Here is a 22,695-nt window from a genome sequence, read left to right on the forward strand (position 1 = left end):
ATTTCTTGGGCCGCTCCCGCGGCATATGGAGGTTCCCAGGCTAGGGGTTGAATCGGAGCCATAGCCACCGGCCTACGCCAGAGCCACAGCAACGCGGGATCCGAGCCGCGTCTGCAACCTACACCACAGCTCACGGCAACACCGGATCGTTAACCCACTGAGCAAGGGCAGGGACCGAACCCGCAACCTCATGGTTCCTAGTCGGATTCGTTAACCACTGCGCCACCATGGGAACTCCAAACCTTTTTTTTTTTTTTTTTTTTTTTTTTTTTGTCTTTTTTGCCATTTCTTGGGCCACTGCCGCGGCATATGGAGGTTCCCAGGCTAGGGGTCTAATCAGAGCTGTAGCCACCAGCTATGCCAGAGCCACAGCAACACGGCATCCGAGCCGAGTCTGCGGTAAGACTTTTTACATTTCAGAGTTTTTCTGAAATAGTTTGTTATTATTCTCAATCTAAATTGAATTCGTTTGTTAATGTGATCAAATTCTGCCAGGCTGAATTTAAATATTTAAGAACACTTTGTGATTAATTGGATCACAGTTTACTGAGTGTCTTTTTTGTGTGTGGTACTGAGCTTAAATTTTTTAGAGAACAGAAGTTCTCGTTGTGGCTCAATGGCCCCATATAGTGTCCATGAGGATGTGGGTTCAATCCCTGGCCTGCTCAGTGAGTTGAGGGTCTGGTGTTACCGCAAGCCACGGCATAGTTCACAGATGCTGCTAGGATCCTGCATTGCTGGGGCTGGGGCCTAGGCCGGCACCTGCAGCTCCAGTTTACATATACTGCAGGTGTGGCGGTAAAAAGAAAAAAAAAAATTTAGCAGACTACTAGAACATTTCTCCTCTCTAGAAGTGTGAATTCTCTTGAGAATAACACACACAAAGAACCAGACGGAGGCCATGTAGAAGTGAACAGTGTTAGAGGATCATGAGTGCAGAGACTGCACTGGAGTTGAGTCCTTCCTTCCTGAGCCTTTCCAGGAAGTATTGGGGAGAAATGTTGAAAGGTAAGTAGTGACTTTGTTAAGGAGCTTGATGTTAGGTAGGTAGTGTGGAATCATTGGCTTTTTTTTTTTTTCCCCCAGCTGTGGCCTATGGAAGTGCATCAGAGTAGTGACAATGCTGGATCCTTTAACTCTAGGCCTCAATGATGACTTTTAAGGAGAGGACAGTGTGATGAGAGTAGTATATTTTAGAAAGAGTGATCTGGGAGAGGGCTGAGTAGAATAGATGGCATTACAGAGATTAGCTCAGAAGCGTAGAATAATGCAGATTATAAATGATGAAGGCATGAAGTAGGGTGGTTGGAGGAGAATAGAAATTGTAGAATAAGTAAAGGAGCATTTGAAGGAAAAATTATCAGTCATTGAGAACACTTTAATGAATGAAATAGGATTTGCCTGACAGGTTGATCAGTGACAGATAATTAATGTGAGAAGGCTGCTTATATGAGAATTTTCATTAACCTGGTATTGACTTTTCTGAGTCTAACAGAGTCACAGGTTTTGGACTCTGCTACCTACCTGTATTTTCTGATGCAAAATAGGAATGGTTGAAATCCTTGAGACAGATAGAAAGCCATTTCTGTGCACTAGGAAAAGTCCTGGGGCTCTGTGTTAGACTTAGGTTGTTCTTTCTCCCCCCACCTCTCCCTGCCAAACCCCAAATCACTTTATGTTAAAGTCACCATCTTAGTGTAAATTAGGTAATCTATAAAAATAACTGAAGGATTACCTAGTAACCTCTGTCTAGTTGCTTCCTATGTATTAAGTTGCTGCTGCCCTCTGCTCCAAATTGAGATGTATTGTAAGGAAAAGATGCATACCAGATTTCAAAGACTTAGAACAAAAAAAGGGAATGCAAAATATCTCCATTTTATTTTGCTTATAGTGTAAATATTGAAATGACAGTATATAGGTATATTGGGTTAAATAATGTTAAAATTAATATAACCTGTTTCTTTTTATTTTTATAATGTGGAAACTTTAAAATTACTTTTATGGCTCACATTTTGTTTCTGTTGAACATCACTGTTGTAGATAGGAGTAGAGTGGAGTGAACATTAACCCTGTCAAAGAACAGGAGCTGAGCTTCCCATTTGGCATGTATTTGCCTGTATTTCCTTAGCTCCTTATTTATAGAATGTGCTGGAATGTCTTTATATAACCAATAACATTATGTACAGAGGATGGCACAAGTCTTCTCTTTTTATGTGCTTTGGGTTGTAATGTAGCTTTTTTTTTTTTTTTTTTGCTTTTTAGAGCCGCACGCATGTCAAATGGAACGTCCCAGGCTAGGGGTCAAATTGGAGCTACAGGTGCCGGCCACAGCTCTAGCAGCTGTGGGATCTGAGCTGCGTCTGCAGCCTGCACCAGAGCTCACAGCAACACTGGATCCCGAACCTACTGAGCAAGGCCAGGGATCGAATCTGTATCCTCATGGATACTAGTTGGATTTGTTTTCTCTGGGCTACTAAGGGAACCCCCTGCAATGTAGCATTTTTGATTGGGGCTTCGTTAACTCTATAGAGATGTGGGGAATTTTTTGTTTTTTTCTTCTATCTCTAGTTTTAACTTTTTTTAAGAATTTATTTGAGGTGGGGTTTTTTGTTTGCCTGTTTTTTTGTTTTTAATCCTACAGATCCCTGTTCCTGGGCTATTCATAGCTTTAGAAATTTCATTTCCTGTTATGATAATATTATCTTTCTAAGATAGGCAGTGTTCATTTGGAATGAGAAAACAGAAAACAAGCTTTCAAGTAAACTTGTCTTTTTTTAGTTCCTTATGCACTCTATCTGTCCTTAGTCACTTGTCTAACAAAAATCTGACATTGAGCATAGGGGACCTTTATTAAATGTATCTAATACATTAAATAATGGAATATTTTATATATTCTTCAGAATACATTTACCATATTATCAGGATATGTGAAAAAAATATTTAAATAACTTTGAGAGTCAAGACCAGAATTTTTTGAGAAAATGATTTGCTAAAATCAAATTGTCACAATTACTGTTTTGAAAGGTAATGTTATTTTGCAGTGCTCCTACAGCATGGAGCCGAGCCAACCATCCGAAATACAGATGGAAGGACAGCATTGGATTTAGCAGACCCATCTGCCAAAGCAGTGCTTACTGGTAAGTCTCTGTACTCTTGTGAGTATTCTGGGAAGAATATGAAGAATGAGCTTGCTAGGAAGATAGACAGTTTCCTGCAGTTAATGACCTCAACTAGATTTTTTAAATAGTGTCAGTTCAGTTGCTAGTCTTTTCTGTGTCTGGACAGTTGACATTTGATTCTTGTCTAAGAAAGGTAAAGCTTTTTTTCTTTTGTGTGTGTGTTTAAAGTTGTGATTCCTGCCTTTTTGGTGGCAGAAGCAATAGATAATTGTGTGTTACTAACCATTCCTTTGCTTTTCTAAACAAAATTCTGGGCACACCCATTTCAGTACCATGAAGAGTGCCAGTTACTGTGCTCTACTAGAGCATATTCATGTCCTTGGAGCCTATTAAGATACATAAGGCCAAGTTTAGGTTTATTTTAGACTGTCAAGCTTTTTTGTATGGTGGTATCTACCTCACATGTTTTCTCCCTTATCAGAGTGTTTCTTCATAAGCAACTCTCTACTATATTATTTTCTGAATTTTTGTATACTGCATAACTAACCATGTAGAACCCTGTGTAATAGTCAAGAGTCATGGGAGTTCCCCTCGTGGCGCAGTGGTTAACGAATCTGACTAGGAACCATGAGGTTGCGGGTTCGATCCCTGGCCTTGCTCAGTGGGTTAAGGATCCGGCGTTGCTGTGAGCTGTGGTGTAGGTTGCAGACGCGGCTCAGATCCAGCGTTGCTATGGCTCTGACAGGCTGGCGGCTACAGCTTCGATTCAACCCCTAGTCTGGGAACCTCCATATGCCGCGGAAGTGGCCCTAGAAAAGACAAAGACAAAAAAAAAAATAATAATAATAATAGTCAAGAGTCTGAGGGGCTCTGTTGTGAGCTCTTGTGCTTGGACTTTGTGATATTTCTTCTCTGTTACTGAGAAGATTTAGACTAGTCCCCCAAAAGGGTTCTAAAAAAATGAGCTGTTATTGTAACTAACAACTCAGTGATCGTTTCCTCCTTCATTATTCCATGCTATTCCTTAGTTTTATCTTTTTAAAAAATCTTGGGGCTCAAAAGAGCCTTACGCAACAATCCATACACAATTTGTATTGGACACCAGTTAGGATTTTGTTTAAGCAAATCAGTAAACATTATTATTGTACTTTAAATTGTATTAATTTAAAGTTTTATTTTAGTATAGAAAAATCTTCTGAATTCATAAAAATTCAATGGTTATGTTCATTTGGTAATGCTGTAGAGTATCTTTTATAATTTCTGTAATATTGGTATTTTGAATTTTGTTTTATTTTTATTTTGAATGAAGTTGTGGATGCATTTTGCCCGTTAAATAACATTGGTTTTAGGAAATTTGAGAAGGAAAAAAAAGAGGAAAAGATCACCACTTAAGACAGACTTTTGTTAAAATTTTGGTTTATTTCCTTCTTGGCTTTCCTTTTTCCGTGCATATTATTTTCATACAGTTGTGGTCGTATTTTGTTTTATAACATTGAATCATTTTTTTCCACTTTAATAGCACAGATATTCCATGTTCTCCATATAAATATTTTTAAGCTGCATAGTATTCTGTTGATTAACCATTCTCCATTTCTTGGAAATTTACTTATAAATTTTTCTATTTTGAATATAGTTCAGTGAGCATCTTTATGTGTAAAACTGGCATTACTTTTTAATAATTTATTTTTTTAATTTCTGCTCTTTTGTTTTTCTAATTCACAGGTGAATATAAGAAAGATGAACTCTTGGAAAGTGCCAGGTATGTACTAGTGTTATAAATATGTACCATCAGAGTTCCTATTGTGGCTCAGTAGGTTACAAACCTGACTAGTATCCATGAGGATGTGGGTTCAAACCCTGGCCTTGTTCAGTGGGTTAAGGATCTGGCATTGCTGTGATCTATGGTGTAGGTCACAGACCTGGCTTGGATCCCTCGTTGTTGTGGCTGCGGTGTAGGCTGGCAGCTGCAGCTCTCATTTTACCACTAACCTGGGAACTTACGTATGCTGCGGGCACAGCCCTGGAAAGCAAAAATAAATAAATAAATATGTTCCATAAATACTCCATTATTTATTTATTTATTTTTACAATAAGCAAACTCTTTTTTAAAAGAGAATTTTTTTTTAATGGTCACATGTTTCTAGATAGGATCTGATAAAAGAATACAAAATTCTAATACATTTTTTATATGTGCTAGGAGTGGCAATGAGGAAAAAATGATGGCTCTGCTCACACCATTAAATGTCAACTGCCATGCAAGTGATGGCAGAAAGGTACTTCCTTTTGCAGCTAAGTTTGTATGCATCTCTTGGTAACATGAAATTATGTTTATCTTTTAACTTAAAACATTTGACGAAAGTGCTGATATTTTTTAAGCAATAACTTGGATTAAGTCTTAACCTTAGTAAAACTTTATTAGTAAACATTTAGTTTTCTTCCTATTAGTAGTAGTGAACGTATAGACTTTTGTACTATGCCTTTGGTATACATACTGGATTTTGTAAAACCAAATTATCGCTGTTATTTAATGAAGTTATTATAAAGTTTTTTCTGGATTTCTGGTTTTAAATTTTGAAATTTTACCTCTTAATGTCTATTTTTTAGCTATTATTTGAATTTCATTAATTCGTCTGTTTAATATTTCAGTCAACTCCATTACATTTGGCAGCAGGATACAACAGAGTAAAGATTGTGCAGCTGTTGTTGCAGCATGGAGCTGATGTCCATGCTAAAGATAAAGGGTAATAATAAGCATTTGAACAAAAATGAGGATTTCTGAAGTGTTATTGTCCTTAGGATAATCTCTGTAATCTCGTAAAAGTCATATTTCTTTACTAAACAGCATAAACATTTATTGAGTTCTAAAACCTTAAGGGCATGACTTATAGTGCTTAACTTTAGCAGCCATGAAGAGATACCTAACAATATAAATTCTCTACTAAGTTTGGAGTGATAAGTAGAAGGAGATAGTACTGCAGGAGTTCTTAGAGGACATGCTCAGTGCTGGCTGTAGCATTTGGGAAATCCCTCAGGAAGAGGTGATACTTGACATGGACTCAGTTCAGGAAAATAGTGTTTAGGAAACATCACTCTATGCAAGAGAATTGGTTTGAGAGAAAATGCTAAAGCAGATATTACAGCATATCTAAGAAAGTGACTAGACCAGCTTGGCTGAAGCAGATGATTCACATAGGGGAGAAATAAAAGTTAAGTTTGGAAAAAATGGGTAAAAACTAGCTTTTAAAGGACTTCATATTCTAGCCTAAGGAATTCAGACTTGATTCTGTGATCCACAATAGCCACTGAAGGATCTTAACCAGGGGGAATGATTCTTCTAAAAGAGGAGTTTTAGGGAGCATATTTAGGCAGCAGTATATAGCTAGGGTAGATGGAAGGAGACTGGAGGCCAAAAGAGCAGCTAGGAGCTGTTAACTGTAAGAATGCATAAGATTTGTTGAATATCTGGACACGATCAAACAAAAGAATAAGAGAGATTACTACATTTCAGATTCTAAAGCTGAATGAGGGAGACCCAATGGTAATGCATACTGAAATCCAGGAGGCGAAATTATTTTGAGGGGAAAACACTGAGTTCACTTTTAGAAATCTTGGTTTTGGAGTTCCCATCGTGGCGCAGTGGTTAACGAATCTGACTAGGAACCATGAGGTTGCGGGTTTGGTCCCTGCCCTTGCTCAGTGGGTTAACGATCCAGCGTCGCTGTGAGCTGTGGTGTAGGTTGCAGACACGGCTCAGATCCCACGTTGCTGTGGCTCTGGTGTAGCCCGGGGGCTACAGCTCTGATTGGACCCCTAGCCTGGGAACCTCCATATGCCGCGGGAGCGGCCCAAGAAATGGCAAAAAGACAAAAAAAAAAAAAAAGAAATCTTGGTTTTATGAGATGTTGATGGAAACTCAGGTGGAAGTAGCTAGTAGATATTTGGAAATGAAATTAGTACTCAGGTAAATAAGAAATCATATAATCAAAATAATGAGGAAAGCCTTGAGCCTTTAAGGAGATGACTTTTAGAACCAAAGACTAAGCCATGGTGACCATCACTCAGTAGAGGCCATTGTGATAATGTCTGTGGTAATTAGTGATTCCCAAAGTAGAGCTGCTTAAAGATATGTCAGGATTGTAAGGTTCCATTGTACCTTCCTGTGTGGAAAATTCTTCCTCCATTGCCATGAAGGAATTGTGTTTTATATTAAGGAATATAGTAATATACCTTAGAGAATCTCAAATAAAAATGCTTCAAAGAAGAGCCAGTGTTTGAGCTCTGAGTTTGGGAAAGACGTAGAGAAGGAAGTAAGAAGGGAGGGAAATCTATCCTCTCATACCCAGGGGACAGTCTGGCATTGAAGGAACGCCAAGTGATTTAGTATACCTTTATCGAAGGGAAAGGCTAGGGAGGGTCAGATCATTGTATGCCAGGCTGAACATTTGGAACCATCTTTTGAAAGCAAGGAAGAACCAGTGAAGGACAGTAAAACGAATCAGATTTACCTTTTAGAAAAATCTGGCTGTAGCTTGGAAGATAAATTGAAGTGGGGGCTCTTTCAATAGTACAGGGAGAAATAGTAAAGGCCCAGACTAAGGCTTTTGCGGTAGCAGTGGGGTAGGTAGGGAGGTAGGTGATAGATTTGAAGAAGACTTGGGAGGTAGAATTGTTAGGACTTAGGGTTCAAATACATATTAGATTTTATACATTTTTGATTAGGCGGTCACGTAAGCCATTTACTATTTAAATTTTTAAGTATACATTTAATTAAAATTAAATACCTAGGGAATCTGTAATAATACAGGGTTTTCCTTCCCCTCTCATATTGTAGTGATCTGGTGCCCTTACACAACGCCTGTTCCTATGGTCATTATGAAGTAACTGAACTTCTGGTCAAGGTTAGTTCTTGTGCCCTTTTCCTCTAGTTCTATAAAATGCCTTGAAATACATAGTATATATGTTTTCTTTGTGTTTTTACTGCTTGGTGGATAATCATTATAAAATGTGGGTGATTGTTTGGTCAGCATCTGACTGCTTAATTTGTGGCCAAAGGTGAAGTTTCAACACTCTTGAAAATATCAGAAAGCAGTTTTTAGTGAACCGTATATTATTAAAAGCGCTAGCTACCTTTCCAGATCCTGCCCGGTTGTACTTGGGGTTGGAACAGGTTCACTTGGTAAGCTTTACTTCTTCCAATATGCTGGATAGCTGTTGTTTAACAAGCAGGTTCCAGGGACTGGCAAGAAACTTCTTGTTTTGTTCCCTGTTGGGTAATATTCTCCTTGAGAGTAGATCCAAGGATGTTACCCACGCCCATTTCTTTTTTGTCCCCCAGCCTCACATATGTATTTGACCACATTCTTTGAACTTCTCCCACTCTGTGCCCATTCTGCCCCTAAAACTTTGCTCATTCTTCAGCAGCTGTCTTGGAACGGGAAAGAGGAAATTTGTTCGTTAATGCGTCTGTGCTTCTTTTTGGGCATGAGCTACCACAGAATACATTTTTCCACAGTAACAACTTTATTATAATAATTAGATACTCTGAGTAGTTCATAAGCCTTTTAATTATTACACTTTTTTCTTTTCTTTTTTTTTTTTTTTTTTTGGTCACACCTGCAGCATGTGGAAGCCCTCAGACCAGGGATTGAACCTGAGTCATTGCAGTGACAATGCTGGATCCCTAATCCGCTGCGCCACAAGGGAACTCCATGTTACACATTTTTAACTAATTCTTTTGCTTATTGTAAAACTGAATCTTTGGATTCAATAGAACATTTGGAATGTAATTATGGATGAGAGTGAAACATCAGACAGATTGTATTGGGATTTGCAGAAAACTGAATGGTGTTTTCCTAAGATGTAGTATTCGCCAGAGAATAGTGGGAGGCTGTCTAGAGTTACATATATATATATAAAGGGCATTAACTGAGGTAAGGGTGCAGTTTCCAGAGAGTCAAATTCGAAGAGTCGGGAGTTACCTGGTAATTTTAAAAAGCCATGTTAGTTGAAAAATAGTTTGCCACCATTGAAAGTACTAAAAGAGGAAGCAACTGGTTTGCTTTCTGAAGCAATGCCATGGAAAGGATTTTGTGTTTGATAAGTTGAACTAAAGTAACATCTGGGGTCCATCTAACTCCAGTGCTTGAAAATGTCTAAAATTAAAAACTAACAATATCAAGTATTAGCAAGAGCGTGGAGCACTGGAACTCAAACATTGCTTATGACAATGCAAAAATGATACAGCCATTTTGGAAACCGTGCGGCAGTTTGTAATCAAAGTAAACATGTAGGCGTTCCCACTCGCGCGACAGGATCAGTAACATCTTGGGAGCATGGGATGCTGGTTCAATCCCTGGCCTGGCACAGGTGTGTTCGGGATCCACATTGCCACAACTGCAGGTTAGGTCACAGCTACAGCTCGGATCTGATTCCTGGCCTAGGAACTCCATATGCCGTGGGGTGGCCAAAAAAGAAAAAAAAGTAAACATACATCTTCCATATGACCCAACAGTTCTACCCTTAAGGATGTAGTAGTCAAAAACAGGAACAAACTTGATAGAACAATATAAATGAATCTCAGAAACATTGTGCGAAAAAAACGAGACATGGAGGTTCCCACTGTGGTACAGTGGGTTATGGATCTAGCATTGTCTCTGGAACGACACAGCTTCCATCCCTGGTGCAGCACAGTGGGTTAAAGCATCTGGTGTTGCCACAGCTGTGGCGTAGGTCGCCTGCAACACAAGTCTGTACTGTGTTACTCCATTTTTGTGAAATTCAAGAACAGGTGATTCTAATATATAGTGCTTATATTGTTATCAGAATGGGAGCAAGAATTGTCTATAAAAGGAGCTTAAGGGAACATCCTAAGATAATGAAAGCATCCTGTATCTTGAATTGGGTGATGGTCTCATAAATATATGTATATGTCAAGACTCATCATACTGTATACTTAAGGAACTGTGTTTTACTATATGTAAATTAGAGCTTAGAAAAGAGAAAAAATAATTCCTGGAAAAGATGCAGGTTAAATTTAAAGCTTCATTTTTAACCATTTTTAACAATAAAAGAGTTAAATAGGCACTGTGGGTAGGCCAAGCAACCAGTGATTGTTTTTGTGTGGGTGAAAAATGTTTTTTGTTTCTGAAATAATTGCTTCGGAAAGTGACTTTGGGGGACAGTAATCTTTTTAAGCTTGCATGATGTTAAATTACACAGCATTAATAATTCTAAATCCTCTTAAAATTCAAGCTCTAAATGTATGCTTTATCTGCCCTACTCCTAGCATGGTGCCTGCGTAAATGCAATGGACTTGTGGCAGTTCACTCCTCTTCATGAGGCAGCGTCCAAGAACAGGGTTGAAGTGTGTTCACTTCTCCTAAGTTATGGTGCAGATCCAACACTGCTGAATTGTCACAATAAAAGTGCCATAGACTTGGCTCCCACACCACAGTTAAAAGAAAGACTAGCATGTAAGTATAAAGTGATGAATGTTAGCTAAGCTTTTAGATCGGTAAACTAAAATTTTTTCTCTCTTGTTTGTTTTTTTGGAAATTTTAAAATAACAAAGTATTTTCATTAGTTATGGATATCTTGTTCAGAGTAGCATTTAATCATTTAAAAGTTTCTACTCATTTTGTTCCTAAGAAGCTATGAAAAGAAAGTGTATTTGTATTTATTTTTTCAAGTCAAGTTAAATGCTTTTTATATGTGTTTGTCTTATAGATGGCATGCTTTTGGAAAGAAGAAATTTGAGTTTTGTTTCTGTCTTTGATGTGACTTTGTGTTTATCTGCTGTGAAGGAAAAGTGTTATTTGTAGGACTGCTATCTTGTAAACATAGTCCCCAGATCTTACCATCTAATATTCTTTGGTATCTGGACAGTCCTTTGCTTTTCTAACTGAAATAGATGTAGTACTGAGAAATAGCTACCTAGTTCAGACATAGTATTACTATACATAAATAGAAGCTTGTGTTAAGCTTGCATTATTCTGAAATAGTAAAGGATAGTGGGTGGTTTTTCAAGTTCCATGAATAAAGAGAAATTTTGAGAAAATACCCTCTTTCATTTGTTCATCAGTAATATCCACCTTGTCTAGTCCCAAGTTTGCTGATGAGTGAGCAGAACCATCTGCTACTGCTATAATGTTAACAGAGGGACTGAGATCACCTTTTATTTTATTTATTTACTGAGAAAAGCTCTATGCTTTGTAAAATTCTCAGAACTCTCTGGTCTGGGAATGCATTGCAGTAATCCAGATATCAGACCAAAACAGACTTCGAGTTGGCCATGGGCTAAATCTCTTGTATACACATGGTGGTGAATTGGGTCATAACCCAGGCGAACTGGAGTATCACTGTCTCCCTTTTCAGTGGTTATATTTGGAGAATCTCTTTAGAGCCTAATCTGGCTACTTTCATAGATAACTTTGAAAATAACTTTAAGAAAAATGTTTTTTACAGATAAGTACCATAAATTTGATAATTCTCATGCAGATTTAAATGCTTTTTCTTCGTCTAGATGAATTTAAAGGCCACTCATTGCTTCAGGCTGCACGGGAAGCTGATGTCACACGAATTAAAAAACATCTCTCTCTGGAAATGGTGAATTTTAAACATCCTCAAACACATGAAACAGCATTGGTAATGTTTCAGGTTTAAGTTTTTAAAATGAAATAACTAAAACATGCTCAACTAATTGTAATGTCCTACTTCTTTTAATGATACAGGATAACCAACATAATATCCTACCCTTAATAATAGTAGCATTGTTTTTAAAATATGTGGTTTTTAAGAATTAACACCTGCAGATATTAAAGAAAAAAATTTCAAATATTACAGAAAAAGTCAGCATTATATTCCCTCAAAAGGCAGTACTTTTGTTAATTTGAGCATCCTTCCAGACAAAAATTTTATTCACATACTGGTATATGTATACTTTTATTACCATAAATTATATATATCACTTTCTTTTTTATTAAAAGAGCATAAATATTTATGCCTGAAAATTTGGAACCCACTGAAAAAAAAATTCTGCCATCAAGATAAAGGCCACTTTGGAGTTCCTCTGTGGTTCATCAGGTTTTGGACCTGGAGTTGTCACTGCAGCGGCTCAGGTTACTGCTGTGGCACAGGTTCAGTCTCTGACCCAGACACTTCCTAAGTGCCATGGGTTCAGCCTAGGGGTAGGGGTAGGGGTGGGGACGAGGGGAACCACTTAGTTTTCCTTTTGGTATTGTAAGTTTTTTCAAAATTAAAGTCTCTGTATCTTCCCTGTATACTGTGTGAATAAAGTATCTATGAAAGGAGGCTATTCCCTGATAGAGGTAATATCAACCCTGATGCTGTAACAAAGTGTGAGAATCGGGCAGTCAATGGAGAAGCAGTCAGAAAAGAATGGGAGCTAGTAGGGGTAAGTGGTAGAAGACAGAAAAGGGAATGTTGTGATCAGAGACTACCTTTGAAGTAGAAATTTAAAAGGAACAAAGCTGTTTGAGTTGCAGAATGTACTTTGGGTGAGGAAAGATGACTCTAGGTAAATTAATGTGTCTAGGGACAGATTTAACTCACAGTAGCCTTACTTACCTCGTATCTTTTATAGCTAATTTTCTTCCTTATGCCGTGATGTAAACTCTGTGAAGTTTATGTGGAAACCTATCTATAAAGCATTTTAGACCTTTTTGTTACCTATGTGTAAAAGAAAATTCATGTTAAAAAAATAGCAAAGTTTCAGACTCATAAGAAAGGCCAGTGCAAAATCAAAATCATAACAGCATCAAGGCAATACAGAGAAACTTGGAAAAACTGACATGGGAAATTTTCTGGTCTGAAAAGTTAATTCCATGTGTTGTTTTCCTCTACGTACTTTGCTATTAAACCACTCATTTTTGTTATTAACCTTAAAACATTCAAAGAGTTGAAACTGTTGGTAGGTAGTTGTGTTGCAGAAGCAGTGTCTTCTAGGTTTCTAAAGCTTACAGGCTCTGCCTGTAACAGGATGGGGCAAAGGAGCAAAGGTGCAATTTAAAATGGATGAGCTCAAGAATTCTTGCATATAAGCTATTTCCATTATCTGTGCCATCCTGATAGATATCCTGGGATGATAATTCAAAACATACCCAAAGAGCTATGTTCACCAATTACAAATGGTTTTATTGAGGGCAAAAGAATGATTTTTGTGATAGCAACACCATCAAAAAAAATGAATCTGAAACAAAGTCTTAAAGATCAGATAAGCATTAACAACAGGTTAAAATCAGAGAACAAATTTCATATGTACTGTGTTTAGATGTGTGCACAGTTTAGCTTGACAATTCCATGAATTCTCAGGTTTCAGTTTTAACTTAACATTCATACTTTGATTTAGTCATTCACTTATTCTGACGTTTATTGAACATCTTTTGTGAGTATAATCCTGGATGTTGGGGAGACAAAGATCTGGTGCATGATCATGAGATGCTTAATGGGTTTAAAACTGTCAAATCACTGCCTCCTGTCTCCTTTCTTCCTTGATGCATCATAGGCATAGATCCTGCAGCCTCCAGCTCAGAGTGTCTCATTTTCTATCACTGATTTTACCAAACAGGTCAGATCCTTATTCTGCAGGAGCAATTCATGGAGAGAGAAATAAATACCACCCAGTTTGTCAGCTCTTCCATCAGTGTTTTTACGAAGTATAATCCAGAGCTGATGCATACTCTGTTATTTCTTTATATAAAGAAATCCCAACCATTGGGGTGTTTTATTAACCTTTAAAAATTACCATAAACACCACACTCTTTGGGAACAGTTTTGAAGGACTGTTGGTCACAGTTTAAAGTTTTCATCAGAGCAGTAGTAACTTTTTCACAGATGTAGGACAACTATATAAAGCTTGATCAAAATATTTAATAATATACCACTTGATGGGCTTTTTAGGCCCTGTCAGAATTTGGTAATCATTACACATTCTGTCCAATGGAAAGTCTTAGAGCAAAATTAGGTCAAAAGTGAAACAAAGGCATTAAATAACTTCTTGATTGTTCTTAATTGGAAACACAAATATTCTTAATAAAAATAAGTTATGTATAGTCCTTGATTAATGCTGCAATTTAAATTTAATCTAGCATTGTGCTGCCGCGTCTCCATATCCCAAAAGAAAACAAATATGTGAACTGTTGCTAAGAAAAGGAGCAAACATCAATGAGAAGACTAAAGAGTAAGTATGCTTTTAATGATTAAAAATTATTGATGCTTTTATTTTTTGGAAACTACATTCATTGTCTGGCTTTTTCTCTTTAAGATTCTTGACTCCTCTTCATGTGGCATCTGAGAAAGCACATAATGATGTTGTTGAAGTAGTGGTGAAACATGAAGCAAAGGTATACTTAATTTTTGGTAGTCTTTGGTAATCCAGTGAGTTATTTTCTATTTAGGGGATGAAACGCCTGACTTCCTAAACTATTTACTCTCTCATAAGTATAACTTTTTTCCTTAAAATAGTCCTGCAGATACTTTTTTATATCTTTTTGATAGAAAGTCTGTGGATTTACTTAAAGATGTGTTATTCCTATGTATCCTACCCTCTCCCTTCCTTTTTTTTTTTTTTTTTTTAAATTATTAAAGTATGGTTGATTTACAATATTGTGCCATTTTCTGCTGTCCTCTCCCTTCCTTTTAACCACACTCAGCTCTGGTCACATTATCCTTCAGGTCTTTTTCTAACAGTATACTCTTCAGAGTATTCCCAGCTAGACATGTTTATCCTGACCTATCATCTTTTCCAGGATTTTCTTCTGGCATCTTCTGTTCCTTGGTAACTATGATAACTCCTTTTGTTTACCCCAGCCACAGCCTCTTACCCTCTGTTATTTCATGACTAGGCCAAAGAACATGGAACAGTAGGAAATAAATTATTTAAATAACTTGACGAAAAATATAACTCCTCATATTGTGAAGTTACTGTTAGTTGGCATTTGTACACAGTACATTTTATTCATGGAATGATTAGGTTTTCATCAAAGCTAAAAGTCACTGCTTACTGAGGAACTTTGAAAAAAAGCTCCTCACTAAGTGGTATCCATAGCATCTCAGATTGGAAGCAATAACAGTCACCTAATTCAATAATTATCAGTTTTTAGCCATAGATCCTTGCTTGCTTCAGACAAAATCTTTGGTAGAAATTCATTACATAGCAGAATTGAGCTGCTCTAATGAAGGGAGAAGAAAGAAATAGAGCTCCCTTTCCCCTGGGGGCCTCTGAGGCTCTTTTCTAAATGAACTTTGCAGAATGGCTTTCTAATCTGTCCTTCCTTGGGTTTCCACTCAAGGATCACTGTAGAATTTTATAGTTTCTTTTTGTGTTACCTCTCTTTGAATTGGGGGAAATTCTTGATAATGTGTAATCTCAATCCTTCTTATTGTAAAGTATTGAAAAAATAAAGTTTATTTCTGCTTGACTACTTGGCATATCTCATTTGTCTCTCTCTTCTATAACTTTTCATTGATTGCTCTTTTCTTACATGTGGTGCATTACTTAAAGATCTGGATGCATATTAAATTTGAGGTGTGAAACTTGGTGAAATAATCTTGACTAGGGTGACCAACCATCCAGGTTTGTCCTAGACTCAGGGATTTCTGGGAACACAGGACTTTCAGTGCTAAAACTGAACAGGTCCCAGACAAATCAGGACAAGTAGGTCACCCTAATCTTGACACAGAGTGGTACCCAAATAAAATTTTCAGGCAGATGTAATTCATATTTCAGTGGGTTTTGGTACATGAATAAATAGATTAATTGCCCTGAGCATTTTAAGTTGATTTTCAGATTCCGTAAGCATGGAGACTAATTCTTTATAGGCTACTTTTAGATTAAATGAGAAAGTGCTATAGTATACTCCTCTTCAGATATTCTCTGATTCCTTGAATATGAATTGCACAGTGTCTCAAAACACACTAGTGGTCACAGGATTGATTACTGAGGAATTTGAGTTCTCAATTATGTTTTGAAGAATTATTTTTCAGGTTGAAGGGTGGGGATGAGATAGGAGTCTTCTAGGTGATTTTTTTTTTAATTATGGAAAATTTCAGAAATACAACCAAGTTGAAAGAATTTTATAGAGAATGTGTATACACACACACACACTCACCACCTAAATTCTGTCACTAGCATTTTAACATATTGTTTTCTTATATATTTATCAATTTCACTCTCTATCCATCAATATCTTATTTTTTGACACACTTCAAAGTAATTTGAAAATTACTGTACATGTCTCCCTAAATTATTTGACTAGACATCAACCTGAGGTCAATATTTTGACTATAGTTTTTCTTTGGATATGAAATTTACATGCGAAGAAGTGTACAAAATGTACATTCACTGAATTTTGCGTAATGCATACGCTTGTATAAGCAAAACTCATGAAGCTAGATAACATTACCTCATGGCAAAGGCAGTGTCCTTGCAAAGAAGTAACGACCATTTCGATTTTTTTTTCCAACATAGATTTGCCTGTTTTGGGCCTTCATGTCCATGGAATCATACAGTATACACTCTTTCATAAGACTTTCTGTTTAGGATAATATTTAGGAAATTCAGACGCATATTAGTAGTTTGTTCCATTTTATTGCTGAGAACTATTCCATTGTGTGAATATATCATAGTGTCTTTATCTATACAGATTATATTTTACATGGTAAATAAGATCGAAGATTAAGCCAATAGAAATGAGTGTTTAATGCTAATTTAGTCTCTGGTTTTGTTACTGTTATCTTGGGGTTGGTCTCCACATTTCTGCAACTCAGAGATGCATTAAAAATACATGCATTGGAGTTTCATGGGCATGTCTAGCTCCAAGTGGGGTGAATCTGTGAATACGTTATTGCTAAACACAGCTGTTACTCAACATTTCATCCTTTTAATCCAAAATTGGGTCTTCTGATGTCAGCCTTCATGAGTTGGTAACTTTCTACTCTAGATTTGAATAAAAATACTTGCTTTGTTACTAGATAATTGGCTTCATAAGAGAATAATAGAGATTTGTAAATTAGTAACAAGTGCTAAATACATGAGTGGATTGTTTAAATTTTGCACCACAGGCTAATTTTGGCTTTTTCTGATTGTTAAGGTTAATGCCCTGGATAATCTTGGTCAGACTTCTCTGCACAGAGCTGCACATTGTGGTCATCTGCAGACGTGCCGCCTACTCCTGAGCTATGGGTGTGATCCTAATATTATATCCCTTCAGGGCTTTACTGCCTTACAGATGGGAAATGAAAATGTGCAGCAGCTTCTTCAAGGTATCAAATGCTTCCATGCAATTAGTTTTTTTTTTTTTTAATTAACCTTTAAATTTTTCTCACATATCCTGTAGGAGTTAGTAGTAAAAGAATTTTCAGAATTGTTGGCTGTTATTTCTTCTTAATCGACTCATTGTACTCAGTGCCCAAATGTTAAGTCTTTTATGATTTTGTTCCAGTAGCACTTACCAATTTCTCCGAGTTAATACCTGGCTCTTAAGTTTTTATCTAGAAAGGTTTTAAGAGTGGGATACAATAGTTGCTATTTCTTTTTCTTTTTAGAATCCACTTGAAGAAAAATTTGTGTTGAAGTACAGTTGATTTACAGTATCATGTTAGTTTCAGGCATATAGCACAGCAATCAGTTATGCCGATATACCTCTGTGTGTGTGTGTGTACATACATCAGTATCAATATATACACACAAACACACACATATATATATACATACTCATATACATATTCTTTTTCAGAGTTTTTTCCCTTACAGTTAATTACAAAATACTGAGTATAGTTCCCTGTCCTATGCAGTAGGTCCTTGTTGGTTATCTATTTTATATATTGTAGTGTGTATATGTTAATCCCAACCTCCTAATTAATCCCTCCCCTGAACCTCCTTTCCCCTTTGGTCACCATAAGTTTGTTTTCCATGTCTGTGAATCTCTTCAGCTATTTCTTTTTAAAGAAAAGAAAACTGAGAAAGGTAGATGTCTCTTAGTAGAGTAGCCATAGTGATAAAACTCTAAAAACTGGCCTTGCCTCTTCACTCTGTTTTAGATCCTTCACATAAAGCATGTAGAATTTGTACAGGTTAACCAACTACTTGACTTATTGAACATATTTAGCTATTGAATTCACTGATACTCATTACACTTTAAAAATCAAATCAATTTAGATTAAATGTCTACGCATACGGCATAGGTTAAACATTTCAGCCTAGATGTCTGGTTCCATAAATTTTAAAATGTCTTTGCCTACATCTTTATTTAACTAGAATTTAAGCTCTAAGCTCAAATGAGAAGAAATGCAACAGATCAAACCTTTTGTACCTTTAACAGTCGCTGTTGATTATTATTATGCCTGTGATCTGGAAACCACATTTTAAAGAAAAACACTGCTTGACTAGATGAAGGCAAATTAATAGGATAGATCTCCTGGGAACTGCTAAAACTGAACTAACTACAAGACTGCTGTCATGATTCCCTTTACTTCCCCGTATACCACAGTATTCATTTCAGTGTCAGTTTGGGGGATAATAACACTAGTTTTATAAAGTTACCTGGTCATGGACATTTACAATCTTGGTAGGTTTATGCTTAGTGATGCTACTTGCCTTTCTAGCCGATTTCTTAGAGTAAATTATCAAAGATTGAATTTTCAAGTCAAGGAAATGTAATGATTCTTAATCATTTCCTTGGGTGAATATGTGTGTGTGAATTACAGAAGTAGTAGATGTCCTTTTAAATGCAGATTTTGGAAATGTTGTCACTGTAGTAGCCCATTTGCTCTTTTCCCAATAATGGATGAAAAAAAGCCCAATATCTCATTATTTTAATTTGCATTTCTAATATGTATGTTGCAGTATTTTTTCCATTTTGATCTTTGTCTTTCATGTTGTGTAATGCAATGTTATTGCCTGACAGATATTTTTCCATTTCAGTTTTGGTTCTGCTTTTGATGTAATACTTTAAGATATTTTTCTACTCGCAGATAAAAAATATTCACCTATATTTTCTTACAGTATTTTTAAGGTTTAATTTTTTTATGTTTTTAATCCATCTGAAGTTTATTTGTTCTAAGATACAAGGCACATATTTTCTTCCTTTTCTATGAGATTTAAAATGAGCTATGATTGGGAGTTCCCCACTGTGGCTCAATGATAACGAATCCGGCTAATCCACGAGGAAGCAGTTTCAGTCTCTGGCCCTGCTCAGTGGGTTAAGGATCCGGTGTTGCCATGAGCTGTCGTGTAGATTGAAGATGTGCCTGGGATCATGTGTTGTTGTGGCTGTGGTGTAGGCCGGCAGCCACAGCTCCAGTTTGACCCCTAGCCTGGGAACTTCCATATGCCACAGGTATAGCCCTAAAAAAACAAATAGAATTTTAAAAAGAGCTATAAAACATAGAATTTCAGATCCGAAAATGACTTCACATATCTATCTTCTAGTACACCTCTTCAGAACTGAAAAAAAATCTGAGGCCCAAAATGTTCAAGTAACTTGCTGCAATTCGCATAGTTAGTTAATGGTAGAACCATGGTTAGATCTCTAGCTTTTGCTATCCTCTTTACACCAGTCAACAGACTTGGTTATAGAGCAGGCCTCTTTCATTACCTATTTTACAGTTTTTACTGCTTTTTCTCTACTGCCGTGGAAATTTCCTGCATAATTACCATCAAACTGTAAAAGAACTTTAGTCTCAAATAAGATGCTTCCCTTAAAGCTTGATCCCACTTTAATCACTTTGCTTCTCTTTCTTTTTAGAGGGTATCCCATTAGGTAATTCAGAGGCAGACAGACAGTTGCTGGAAGCTGCAAAGGCTGGAGATGTAGAAACTGTAAAAGTAAGAAATGATCTTATGTTTTTTATTTTGACAGTTTTTAATGAGTCTATACTGTTAAAGTAAAAAATCTAGTTATTTATATGAGTGTTTTAAAAGGTCAGTAATGCTAATCTAGTTCTGCTCTGCAAATAAGAATCATTATGAAAAAATGAAGGAAACTCTAGTTTCACATGCATGTCAATAAATACATCACAGTAACAAACTTAAATAAACTGCATGTTTATGAAAGTGGATTTTGTTTTAAGAACCTATTGGGGAGTTCCCGTCGTGGCGCAGTGGTTAACGAATCCGACTAGGAACCATGAGGTTGCGGGTTCGATCCCTGCCCTTGCTCAGTGGGTTAACGATCCGGCGTTGCCGTGAGCTGTGGTGTAGGTTGCAGACGCGGCTCGGATCCCACGTTGCTGTGGCTCTGGCGTAGGCTGGTAGCTACAGCTCCGATTCAACCCCTAGCCTGGGAACCTCCATATGCTGTGGGAGCGGCCCAAGAAATAGCAACAATAACAACAACAACAACAACAACAACAAAAAAAAAAAAAAAAAAAAAGAACCTATTGGAGTTCCCGTCGTGGCACAGTGGTGAACGAATCCGACTAGGAACCATGAGGTTTCGGGTTCAGTCCCTGGCCTTGCTCAGTGGGTTAAGGATCCAGCGTTGCCGTTAGCTGTGGTGTAGGTTGCAGACACAGCTCGGATTCCACATTGCTGTGGCTCTGGCGTAGGCTGGCGGCTACAGCTCCGATTCGACCCCTAGCCTGGGAACCTCCATATGCCGTGGGAGTGGCCCAAGAAATGGCAAAAAGACAAAAGGAAAAAAAACCTGTTTGTCCCTTTAAGGATTAAGATATATCAAATTATTGTCCGTTATTATTTACATATAACACATAAGCGGGAAGGGAAGAAAAACAGTGTCACTCTGCATACATAGTTCTGGTTTTTTCATTTCTTTGCCCTTCTGTGAGGACCTGGTGTTTAAATCTAGTAACAACACAGTGTCACCACTTTCAAAGCCCCTGTCTCCTAATCTTCAATTTTTCTGGTCTGAATTTTTTTTTTCTTTCTCAGAAGAGCCAACTTGAGCCCTTCTATGGCCCATCTCCTATAATGGCCTTCACTGGAATAATTTTTGCTTTTACTGTAGAGTCGTATGTAATGTCTTAATGCCTATACCACGTATTTCTGTTGCCTACAGAAACTGTATACTGAGTAAATAACTCAGAAGACTCACATAACAAAGAACAAGACTACTTTTCAAGTCAGCCACTTCAGCATATTTCATGAATTAAATCTTTAGTAATGCAATAATATTAATTTCCAGAGCTATTAGGGGGAAAAAGCCTTGTTGTGTCCTCCCTCCCCACCATACACAGATTTTTTTGAAAACGGTAATTGGTCCTATTTGAGGGGGCACTGATGGTAAGAAGTTTTATAATAAGCTAAATTTATTCATTTGAGTCATGGCAAAAGTCACTCTTAGAAGCAATTTCACTGTATTTCTATACGATGTTCTTAATCCTAAACAGTCCTACCCCATAAAGTCAATTTTAGATTTTCTGAGAACAAAATGTGAACATTGGTCTCATCTAAACTTGAGCTCTGAGGAAGTTTATTCACTCTTTTCAAATAGATTTCTAGAATTTGATTTAAAAGTCTGTGTGATCATTTCCTACTGCTTTGTCTGTGTAGATAGTATAGTCATCTTCAAATAACTTCAGGTTTATTTTTTTAATAATTTAATTTTTTCGGAGTTCCCCTCGTGGCTCAGTGGCTAACGAATCCGACTAGGAAGCATGAGGTTGCGGGTTTGGTCCCTGGCCTTGCTCAGTGAATAGGGGATCCAGGGGTTTTTGTTTTTATCAGGGTAGAAGGAGCCCAGAGGAAGAAGTAGATGAAAAGAAGAGACTCGGGGCAGGAACTGGACAAACTTGAGAGCTAGGCAGTTAGGGTAGCCAGTGATAACTACCAAACCTACCAGAACTTGACACATTAAAAATACTCATTCCTCGGAGTTCCCGCTGTGGCTTAAAGGAAATGAATCTGAGTAGCATCCATGAAGATGCAGGTTCAATCACTGGCCTTGCTCAGTGGGTTAAGGATCCACCATTGCCATGAGTTGAGGTGTAGGTCGAAGGTGCGGCTCCAATCTGGCATGGCTCTGGCATGGCAGTTTCCAGCTCGACCCCTAGCCTGGGAACTTCCATATACTTCAGGTGCAGCCCTAAAAAGACCAACAACAACCAAAAAAAACTCATTCCTCAAGCCTGACTTCAGACCCATGAAACACCAACTCTCAGTGATGGGACCCTGACGATGTATATCTAACAAGCTCTTGTTTGGGAAGCTCTGAAAAGCTTTATCAGACATGTTATTAAACGTGTTAAGGTAAGCCCACTGATAGCTGGTTCCTTTGGTTTATAAGGCTTAAGTTATCCTCAATCTTAAGGGAAAGGGTTTTTACTAATATTCTTTACTAAAATACTCTTTTGACCTTTTTTTAAACACCATGATTTATTTTCTATATTGCTTTCCTTCCCCAGATTTTCGCACTTTTCATGCAAAATACTCTTGAGTATTTTGAGTGATACTCTTATAACCTTTCTCAGCTAGACTCCCTCTTCTGAACAAAAAAAAAAACCACAAATTATTTGAGTGACTTTTCTTAATTCTCCCAAGGATGGTATGTAGCCAATGTCATTCTATTAGTTAGTTCATTCCATTTTATACAGTATTAAT

General features: G+C 37.2%; 1 protein-coding gene across 1 annotated transcript in view; it reads left to right on the top strand.

Moving 5' to 3' along the window:
• TNKS2 (tankyrase 2) overlaps window positions 1-22,695 on the top strand; it is a 65,572-nt gene that overhangs the window by 17,681 nt on the left and 25,196 nt on the right. The window contains exons 3-13 of the mRNA XM_001926556.8: window positions 3,042-3,137; window positions 4,842-4,878; window positions 5,317-5,392; window positions 5,766-5,860; window positions 7,951-8,017; window positions 10,405-10,591; window positions 11,641-11,762; window positions 14,225-14,316; window positions 14,401-14,479; window positions 17,228-17,399; window positions 19,883-19,962. Coding sequence (XP_001926591.3) covers window positions 3,042-3,137; window positions 4,842-4,878; window positions 5,317-5,392; window positions 5,766-5,860; window positions 7,951-8,017; window positions 10,405-10,591; window positions 11,641-11,762; window positions 14,225-14,316; window positions 14,401-14,479; window positions 17,228-17,399; window positions 19,883-19,962 — 1,103 coding nt within the window. The remainder of the gene's footprint in view (window positions 1-3,041; window positions 3,138-4,841; window positions 4,879-5,316; window positions 5,393-5,765; window positions 5,861-7,950; window positions 8,018-10,404; window positions 10,592-11,640; window positions 11,763-14,224; window positions 14,317-14,400; window positions 14,480-17,227; window positions 17,400-19,882; window positions 19,963-22,695) is intronic.

This window comes from Sus scrofa, chromosome 14 (assembly GCF_054392235.1).
Source record: "Sus scrofa isolate SSC_HxYL_T2T_F1_AM1 chromosome 14, Sscrofa_HxYL_maternal_Yorkshire_Landrace_v2.0, whole genome shotgun sequence".
Taxonomy (NCBI): Eukaryota; Metazoa; Chordata; class Mammalia; order Artiodactyla; family Suidae; genus Sus; species Sus scrofa.